General features: G+C 32.4%; 1 protein-coding gene across 1 annotated transcript; it reads left to right on the top strand.

Moving 5' to 3' along the window:
* Positions 1 to 5,637: 5,637 nt before the first annotated feature.
* Positions 5,638 to 6,418, top strand: LOC104882000 (transcription factor WER). The gene is made up of 2 exons (XM_010663877.1): positions 5,638 to 5,882; positions 5,965 to 6,418. The coding sequence occupies exons 1-2, from the start codon at positions 5,638 to 5,640 to the stop codon at positions 6,416 to 6,418; spliced, it is 699 nt and encodes a 232-aa protein (XP_010662179.1).
* Positions 6,419 to 11,080: the final 4,662 nt, after the last annotated feature.

The raw sequence follows: 11,080 nt of genomic DNA, 5'->3' as shown, positions 1-11,080 counted from the left end.
TATTATCAATTTCTTTGGATTTCCATATTATTTATATATACATAATTTTTTTAAGGCATTTCCCATAAAATCTTAAAAAGTTATAAGGTTATGTTTGGTTTTCAAAAAGTACCAAGGAAAGAAAAAAAATATATCAAAGAAAATGATTTTTGTATGTTTGGTTGTCTTATGAAAAATACCAAAAAAAAAATTCAAATATAATTAAAATTAGTAAAAAAATTATGCATCTTCAAATTATTTAATCTTTATATTAGTGAATTAAAATTAGTGAAATGAGTTTGAAGGAACATAAAAATAAAAAAAAATAAAAAAAAATAAATTTATTTTTTATTTTCTTTTACTTTTTCTTTCCTTCTGTTTTTTCTCTCCATTTTCTTTCCCCTACATTTTCCCTCAAATTTTCTAAAATCAAACATAGTCTTAGTTAAATTAGTGAAAATATTAGGGAAAAGGGAGAAAATGAAGGAATTCAAATTCTTTATTAGGTTTATCTTAAAAATTATGAAAGACAATTAAATATAACAAAATATATTTAAAATTTCATATATTTATATAAAAACAAAAAACAAAAAGTAAATTTGTAAAAATACTTAAGAAAAAATTATTGATTTTGAAATAAAACTTTATTTTCTTTCATTTTTAATTTTATTGAAGCCTTTGGTTACTATAGCTTTTTTTTTTTTTTTTCTAAAATAAAAACTTTAGTGGAAGTCAAAGTCATAATTTTCAAACCACGATACAGTTCTTCTAAAATTTTCACTAAACATAAAATAACTTTTGCCAAAAAAAAGTAGAGTTTTTATGAAAAAATTATATATTTTTTTCTTCCATATAATGTTTTAAAAAACTCATAACCTTTTTTTAATAAAATTAATTAAATAAATATAAAAACTCTATTAAACTTAAAAAAGAACTTTCGACTTATAAAATTAAGATCAATGACTTAAAAATCTTTTTTTGAAGCTAAATCTTATCTTTTAATTAACCAACTTCTTAGGGTAAAAGAAGCTATGACTTTCCAATTCTAGAACTCAAATATAGTAAAATCTCCTATTCTTTTAATACTAATCTTCTTGGCCTAATCTTCAAACAAATAAAAAAAGCTATGATTTGGCTACATGGTTTCTTAGATGAATTGGGTAAGAAGCAGGAGATGGGCATTCTACACAGTGACAGTTAGAGTGCAACTTTTCTTGCCAAAAATTCGGCTTTTCATTCAAAGTTGAAACATATACAAACAAAATATCACTTTATTCGTTACCTTGTTGAAGATAAACTGGTAATACTTGAGAAGATTTGTGGATCTAAAAACCCGATAGACATGTTGACTAAGGGTGTCACTATTGAGAAGTTGAAGCTGTGCGCAGCTTCAATTGGTCTTTTAGCTTGAGGACAGGAGGATGGGTTGCAGGGATGAGGGATTGTTTCTTGGAGGATAACAGTTTGATATTGGTGATTGAACTAATGGTACATTGAAGGCTAATGGTACATTGAAGCTTTCACAGTCAGAGTATGTGAAAAAATTTCTCAATAGGTTCAACATGAATGAAGCTAAACCAGTGAGCATACCCTTGGGTAGTCATTTCAAACTAAGCAAATAACAGTCATCGAAGACAGAAGAAGAAAGGGACCATATGAGCAAGGTGCCCTATGCCTCAGCTATTGACAACTTGATGTATGTTATGGTGTGTACAAGGTCAGACATTGCACATGAAGTGGGAGTTGTGAACAGATTCATGAGTAGGACTGGAAAGCAGCATTGGGAGGCAGTCAAGTGGATTCTAAGATATCTGAAAGGTTCATTAGATACATGTCTTTGCTTCACAAGTGCAAGTTTCAAACTGCAGGGTTATGTAGATGCTGATTTTGCTGATGATATTGATAGTAGAAAGAGTACTATTGGGTTTGTTTTTACTCCAAGTGGTACAACTATATCATGGGCTTTAAATCTATAGAAGATTGTTACTTTTTCTACTACAGAAGCTGAGTATGTCGTAGCAACTAAAGTTGGAAAGAAGATGATTTGGCTACATGGTTTCATAGATGAATTGGGTAAGAAGCAGGACATGGGCATTCTACACAGTGACAATTAGAGTGTAATTTTTCTTGCCAAAAATTCGGCTTTTCATTCAAAGTCGAAACATATACAAACAAAATATCACTTTATCCGTTACCTTGTTGAAGATAAACTGGTAATACTTGAGAAGATTTGTGGATCTAAAAACCCGATAGACATGTTGACTAAGAGTGTTACTATTGAGAAGTTGAAGCTGTGCGTAGCTTCAATTGGTCTTCTAGCTTGAGGACAGGAGGATGGGTTGCAGGGATGAGGGATTGTTTCTTGGAGGATAGCAATTTGATATTGGTGATTGAACTAGTCTCCAAGTGGTGCAATATTTTTGGGCCCATTTAGCCCATTGTGGAACTGCCTTTTGTAATTAGGGTTTTTTAGTGTGGTGTGGTTGCCGTGTTATATATAGAGAGAAAATATTGTAGCCGCTTTGGAAGTATTCTGTATTCTTCTTTGATAATAGTGATATCCCTGCAACTCCGTGGATGTAGGCAAATTGTCGAACCACGTAAATATTGTCTTGTGTGTGTAATTGTTTTTCTTTGGCGTATGTTTTCTCTATTTTTTTTTGTTTCTCACAGGTTGGGAATTTGACTTAATTCCCTTCACCACATGCCACACAACTCTTTCATCTCAACCACGATATTGATCCAAACGCAAGCTCGATCTCAATTCCTACACCGGTTTCAGCCTCATAAGAAATGGTTTTTTTGGTGAATATGTTTGTACCACCTCTATCACATCTTATTTTTAATATCTTTAAGAAATGATTGCTTTTTTTGGCTTAATTTTGTTTTTTTTTTGTTTTTATGTAATTCTAACCCAAATATGGTAATGAATTGTAAATGAAATGAATTTTCAATTAATGTTCTGTATTCCATTAATTTAACCATTAAACATTTCTCATCTTATAGGAATATTGCAAAGCAAAAGTGACAATTCCAAGCCCAACCGACATGGACTGGGTAGAGTTTACAAGCCATGAACCTAAGCTAGGTCAAGCACAACATTATAACCCATTTGTATTTTTAGGTTGGGTTCAACCTAGGAATTGGGGTCCAAACCAGCACAGTATTTCTACATTATGGCCCATTTTGGTTTGATCATATAGTTGGTGTGTGACTTTTTGGCATTTTTTGAATCCCATCAATTATTAAAACAAGGGTGATTGATCATATAAAAATTGTTTTATTTTGACTAAGAAAAAATAAAAACAACAAAGCATGATTCAACTTGTGGAGCTCAAGCCTAAGCCCAAGCCCCAAGCCCATTAAAATAAATAACAAGTTGCGATTGCTTAAAGAGACTACAAATTTGAAGAAAAGTTTAAGTTTGGGTTTGGATCATGGAGAATTGAGGAAAAAAATAACAAGGAAAAAGGTAAAGACAGGAGAAATGAGGATTAATTTAAATGATTTTTTCATTTTAAAAAAAATTATTTTATATATATATATATATAAGAAAAAGAAGAATTTAAAGGTTTTTTCAATTTTTTTTTAACCTTGCATTCACCCAATCGCCCGCGACATTCAAACACAAGGGGAGTTGATGGACGTAGCCAACCCTCCGATCTGCCAATATTAACAATTGAAATCGATTTATGGTAACATGATTACACAAGAGGGTTTCTTCGAAAAGATGGATTCATTATCCAATGTATTTTCCATATAGTTCAAAAACCAACTAATCTTTTGGACCACATTATTAACAATACATACTAGAAGTTACTACATGTCCAATGTGGTATGTTTCTATGTAAAGACGTTATTTGCATTAACTTGAGTGATATTTTGTGTGATGAAGAAGTGCTTGTAAAGGATCAAAAACTAATGGTGAGAAAGATCTTCTCAGTTGCAATGTTGATCACGAATAACCCCACTTATGACAATTTGTTACCAATGACAATAGACATTGAAATTGTAAAATCATCCAATCTACCAAGATGAGGCTTGAGAGTTCTTGAAATATCAAGAATAATAGCTTTTATTCTATGTATTGCTTCTTGATGTAACTTAGTTATTAATTTGAATTTTATATATTTTAGTTTTGATATAAGTTTTTTAATTAATTCTTTTAAGGATACATAAGTTATTTTGTGGTTAAATTTTTTTTTTTTTAAACTATTTTTCCTTTTTCTATCTTTTTTTTTTAAATTAAATTTATGTGTGATTTTCATTTACCTCCTATAATTTTTTTTTAACAAAACATAAAAGAATTGATTTTAACAACGTGCATGACACGTTTTATTTTACTAGTATGTATAAAGTTTTGACAATTATTATGACTCATCTTTCAATCTTATTTGTAAGTATTCTATTTTATAATCTCCTTTCATAAAAAATTGTAATAAAATAAAAAAGTTTGAGGGAAAATTATATATATATATATATATATATTATGATAAATCAAATAAAAATTTTCATTTTTTTTTCCTTTCCTTCCATGCTTTTCATGATGGGAACCAAATAAAATTTACTTTTATATTTTCTTTCTATGCCCACATAGAGGGGTAGTATAATTTTTCACACAAGTTTTTATTTATTTTTTTCTTTCTTATCATATTTTTTTTAATAAAATATTGTCATATTACTTAAAGCAATTATTTGAGGAAACATAAGAGTTTGTTTGACCATGTGATGTAAAAATAGTTTTTTATTTTTAAAAATAATTTTTTAACATTTTTTTACTATTGTTTTCTATAAGCAATTTTAAAAACTAAAGTGAAATAGAGAATAATTTTTAGAAAACAAGTAAGTTGTTTTTACCGGTTTTTAAAAAATAAAAGTAAAACATGAGTCTGTTTGACTATGTTTTTTTAAACTTACATTTAAAAATTGTTTTTAAGTTAAAAAATAAAAAACAGTTTTAAAAAACAAGATTAAAAAAACATGGCCAAATAGCCACTAAGTAATTACTTCTTTAACTTTTTAGTTTTAAAAATTGTTTCCAATAAAACCGCTGTGTTTGTTGGTGTCAGTTTGGTATATAATTACTAAGAAAAAAATCCAAAATCCTAAGAACAAGTCTTTAAGTGATTAAATTGTCCGTTGGTGTCAGCTTATCTCCCCAATTTGACCTGAGAACGAATCTTTTATTAAAAATTCCCTCTTGTGGTGGTCCACCAAAGATTTTATTTCAAAAGCTTTAGCTGTATGTCGGTTGACGTTAGTTTATCTCCTCAATCTGACCCAAGTCCATGCCCTTAAAACAAAGAAAGTTGCCTCTACACCTCGTGGCGACCCCATTGTCTCCGATGATAAAATTTCAAACTCAAACTGACATAAAGGCATGTGTCCTCAATGAGATGGCTTCGGTTTATCTCCTCAAACGGATCATCAACTGAAGGCAACTCTCTTGTATAAATTTCCCTCCCAAAATTAACCACTATAAAGCAAGCTCAGCCAAGCATTGGATAACAATTACAATGTGTCTTCAAGGTCTCAATCTTCTCTTCAACTACAGCTTGCTATTCAACGGGGAGGGCTTCCCTTGTTTTTTTTAGCAGTAGTTTGTTTAATGGAAAATTCATTGGGTTAATTTCTTCCATCTTTGCAGAAAAATCCATGATGGCAAGACTACGGAAGCAGAGGCGGCCATGGACTAAAGAAGAAGACCAGAAGCTCATTGACTGTATAACTAGTAATGACCATCTAAGTTGGCCAGATATCGCAATGCAGGCAGGGCTGGAGAGGAGTGGTAAGAGTTGTAGGGAGAGGTGGAATAACTGTGTGAGTCCTCGTGTCAAGAGAGGGAACTTCTCCCAAGAGGAAGACGACACCATTATCCGCCTCCAGTGTGTTCATGGGAATAGGTAATAATCATCGTCATATTTTTCCATTATCATATGATATGATAGTGTGGTCAGTTTGAGTTTGAGGTAGAGTTCGTTGCAGGTGGGCATATATAGCTACTCAGCTTCCAGGGCGAAGCGATAATGCTATTAAGAACCGCTGGAACAACTACTTGAAGAAGAAGTCTGCGATAAGTACTCTTCAGAATATTTCTGACACACAGCTCTTTCATCTCAACCAGAATATTCCAAACTCAAGCTCGATCCCTACACCCATTTCAGCCTTACAAGAAATCGCCAACCCTTGGTTCATTTCTGATGAAGCCAACCAAGAATTTCTTAGGGGTGATGAGATTATCCATCACTCTTTGATTGCCGGGTTTACTTCTTTCATTCCCAACGTTAATCCAAATGAGACCAATTTCGGAGGAGATTACTTTGAGCCTTGGATTTCTGGACCGGCTTCAGCCTCAGTGGAGTACGCGCTCATGCCAACCGAACGAATCACCAGAAATTGGTCTCCTTTATTTGAAGCTTGGCCAGAACTTACCGACTAATATGTATGTATGTGGGTGTATGTTTGTTCTATCTCCATTAATCCATATGTGGGTGTATGTTTGTTCTATGTTCATGAATCCATGTGTTTTGTATTATGAAGGTTAGATCCATTCCTTTCTACACAATGTAATATCATGGTTGACTCATCGTACTCACTGATGAAATTGTTATCCTTTCTACACAATTTAATATAACGGTTGTCTGTTCGTTAGTCAGACAAATAGGATTCTCTTAGATTTAAAAAGCAAGAAATGACAAGTAGTCTACGTTCTTACATTCTCCCTCTTGTTTTTTTCAGTTGTCTTTTGTTGGGATTTTTGGGGAGTTGCGTCAGAATTTCCACTTCCACTATATTGGAGATTTGATCAAATAGAAAATGTTGTTACCTAAATCTCCAATCCAACTTTATTTTCTTCAATTTCTACTATTTAAGTCCATATAAACATTCTGATTCAATCAAATTCTTATAGAAGAAATGGAAATTTAACTGTAGTTGAAGAGAAGATTGAGTCCTTGGCTGAGCTTCATGTACAGTGGTGTATGGTGTATGGTGTATGGTGTATGGTGTATTTGTAGAAGAGAGTTTCCTTCAGGTATCAGTTTGAGTTGAAAATTCTCACTGGGGACAATGAGATCCTCCAGCTATATTTCAGGTCATTTGAATATTCAAAATCCACTAGTTTATTTGAATTTGATTCATTTATATATTTCAAACATTAGAAAGGAATTTGATGCCCTTTAGTATATATATATAAAATACAAAGGATAGCTGCTGTTCACTTGCTGCTCACTCCACCACAACTGATCAGCACAACTGTTGACTCATCCAAACATTGATTTCAATCCCCACCTATTCATTCGTTCTCGCTCGTGCTTCTTGCTTCTGTCTTTATCCGACACGGTACTTCCCCTTTGATTTCTTCGGTATAGACAAAAAGGTCTTGCTCCTAACACAAATTCTCACAAAATCATCCCTTTTCTCAAAGAGGAAATTACATACCGATCAAATCTGTATAAACACGAAAAAGGAAAAGGAAAACAAAGAAAATGAAAGCAAACTAGCTATGAAATCATGCATTCGATTGATTTTCATAAATTCGTTTCAAGTCCTTCCTATCTATAAATACCCATTACTTTCTATAAAGCCCAAGATTTATAGATACACGTTCATCACAAATGTTTTAAAAAAATATATATAACAATTAAAAAAATTTTATTTATTAAAATATGGCATTTTTTTAATCTATTTTCAAATTTATGACACAAGTTATCTTTCTAAAAAACAACTTCATTTCAAATACGAAAATTAATTGTTTTTTGATAGATAATTTCAAATTTTAATTGAAGTTATTTTCCTATTGTGTTATCAAGCAATCCAGAGATTGATCGAAGCAATGGGTGGTTTGCAATTGGGAGTTAAATCTTAGAGATTTGTATGCATTTTTACATGTGGATGGAATTGAAGGGGACTTTTATAGAACTCACTAGAGTTTGATCTTATTTGTCACTATGTAGGTACATTGGATTTTCTTTTTATTCAAAGTATGATGATGTGATTGAAATTTAATTAACACGCCATAATCCTAATTTTTCAAAAACAACAATAAAAGAATATGAAAAATTAAAGTATAAAAACACATAAGATTTATACTAGTTCACTCTCAATGTAATAGCTATACCCACTTACAACCGTTTCAGATTTTCACTATGATTAAATAGAAATTACAAGAGAATTACAAACGCTTCATCCTCTGGGTTTTTCTTTTTATATTTTTTCCTAAATATAACAAAATTAGGATAACCAAAATATATGTGTAAAATCCTTAAAATATCTCAACTTAAAATGCCCTTATAAAATTTTGTCAATCCATATGCAACTCGCGTGTTGTTTCTGCATAAGGTCAATATGCATTAGGATGAATTCCATTATAATAATAATTAGGTTCCACATATCTTAATAGTTTATCCATCAACCAACGCAGTAAGAGTTTGTAACTGATTTTGCATATTATGATTGTAAAGTCGATGAGGTCATCATCAAAGAACAAGAAAATTGAAACAATTCTTCTTCATTTTAATTTGTAATGTGTGTGCTTCTTCTCATAAGAATGGGTATTTTGGGTCAATTAATATCTTCAGTTCAGATATGTGTCTTTATGTATAATTGTTACTGTTAGCCATTCTTTCCATTATAATTTCAGATCATTAACTCATGTAGCAGATTGAGTTGTGTGTTTTGTTTTCATTTTTCTCACAGACACCTTGACAACCCATATTAAAGCTAATACTGGTGGTAATCCATATGCTATCTATCTAGAACATTTGTTTTTCCCTACTGACCTAAGGATGGTGAAGTTTGAAATTTTAGTTATGAAATCTTAGATGCTGTGCCTTAGTGAACTTTTTAATAATTTCTTGCAACAAGACTTGATGCAATGTATATGGCATTCATGACACTGTCATTTGGGCTCACTTAAAAGGGAGTTATTTTTCTTTTTCTAGGAGGGGAGGAGATGGGGAAGAGGAAAGGTTGTGCTTGAGACAGCTTGGGCATCCTTGATTTTTAGATCATTGATGTGAAACCTTTACAGCCAACCCTTGTGCAAGGGGAATTATTAAAAACAATAATAATAATATGATGTTGGCATGAGAAGTTAACATGCATCTATGATGCATTTTGATATGATAGTAAGAAGAAATACTCTAATTTAAGATTAAGGCTTGTTGCTTCTTATTAATCTCCTTTATTGTTAATGAAGGAAATTAGTGACATTATTTTTTGCTATCTATGATGCACTCTGTGAAGAAGGAACAACACCCGTGTATAAAGCTCTTGATGAAACTATAAATGAAAACCAAATATTATTAAAATTAATTAAATTTTATCTATTTTAAAATTATTCAATCCTTATACTATAGAGGAAAATAAATAAAATTAAATTAAAAAAACATAAAAAAATAATTTATCGATTTTGAATTTTATTTTTATTTTCTTATGCCTTTTCTTTCTTTTCATTTTTCCTCTTTATTTTATTTCCTTCAAATTTTCCAAAACCAAACATAGCCATAGTTATTATGTGGATGGTGAAAAGAAATGACAATTTCTATATTTGTCCACGTCCTCCCATGCAAAACAATTTAATTTTCATCTCGATTTCATATGGTTCATTAAGTACTTCTTTAATCCTTTGACAAATACTGCTTTAGACTATGCTAATGCTTAAGAATCCGTTCGAAATGGGTGTTTAAAACAAAGCTGAAGGAAGATGGAACCATAGATGGATACAAAGCACGATTAGTTGCTCGAGGTTTTTATCAAATACCGGGTTTGGACTTTGGAGAGACCTTCAGCCCAGTTATAAAGCATACTACGATCAGATTGATCATTTCACTAGCAGTAACCTTGAGGTGGACAATGAGGCAATTGGATGTTAAGAATGCCTTCCTACATGGGTTTCTAAAGGAAGAAGTATTCATGGAACAACCTCCAGGATTTATAAATGAGGACCTTCCGAATCATGTCTGCAAATTGAATCACTCTCTTTATGGCCTTAAGCAAGCTCCAAGGGCCTGGTTTGATAGACCATCCCAATGTCTTCTTCATCTGGGGTTTTATTGTGGTAAAGCATACTCGTCTCTATTTATTCTTCGCAAAGGTCAGTCTATTGTTTTGCAACTTATCTATGTTGATGATATTATAGTCACAGGCAATGATAACAACATCATTAGTGACCTCATCAGCACCTTGAGTAGTGAATTTTCTCTCAAGGACTTAGGATCTTTACATTATTTTTTGGGATTGGAGGTTAAATATCTTCCTAATGGGTTGTTTGTTTCTCAAACAAAGTACACTAGAGATCTCCTAGAGCACACAAAAATGATGGAGTGTACTTATATCAACACACCCATGGCTCTTAAGTCCATCATCACACCTTCTGATGAACAACCTATTAATCCTACACGATATAGGCAACTTGTTGGATCCCTTGAATATTTAACTTTCACAAGGCCTAATATTGTGCATGCAGTAAACAAGGCCTGCCAACATTTCCAAGCACCCACTAAAGCTGACTTGCGAGCTGTCAAACGCATCCTTAGATATTTGAAAGGAACATGGAGCATGGAATCAGGTTTTTCAAGCAAAGTTATCTTCGTCTCACTAGTTTTTGTGATGCTGATTGGGCGGGATGCATAAACACAAGAAGAAGCACATATGGGTATTGTATTTTTCTGGGAGCCAACTGTATCTCATGGTCCTCAAAGCGACAACCTACAGTTTCTAGATCAAGTGCTGAGGCCGAATATCGATCCTTTGCATCCAGTGCTGCAGGAATAACTTGGCTTACTTTCCTTCTCCATGATATTGGCATTCAATTATGTGAACCTCCTCAATTGCTATGCGATAATCTTAGTGCCCTTCACATGACAGTAAATCCCGTCTTCCATGCACGTTCCAAGCATATTGAGTTGGACTATCATTTTGTTCGGGAAAAAGTTGCTAGTGGAGTTTTGATTACTCATTTCCTTCCATCGTCCTTACAAGTAGCTGATATATTCACAAAGGCACTCCCTAAGACTTCATTCCAAGTCTTTCGATTCAAGCTAGGAGTGCACAAGTTACCACTCACTAGCTTGCGGGGGGCTGATAAAGGAAACTCCAA

This window comes from Vitis vinifera, chromosome 16 (genome assembly GCF_030704535.1).
Source record: "Vitis vinifera cultivar Pinot Noir 40024 chromosome 16, ASM3070453v1".
Classification (NCBI taxonomy): domain Eukaryota; kingdom Viridiplantae; phylum Streptophyta; class Magnoliopsida; order Vitales; family Vitaceae; genus Vitis; species Vitis vinifera.
This window is presented reverse-complemented; position numbering and strand designations above follow the sequence as displayed.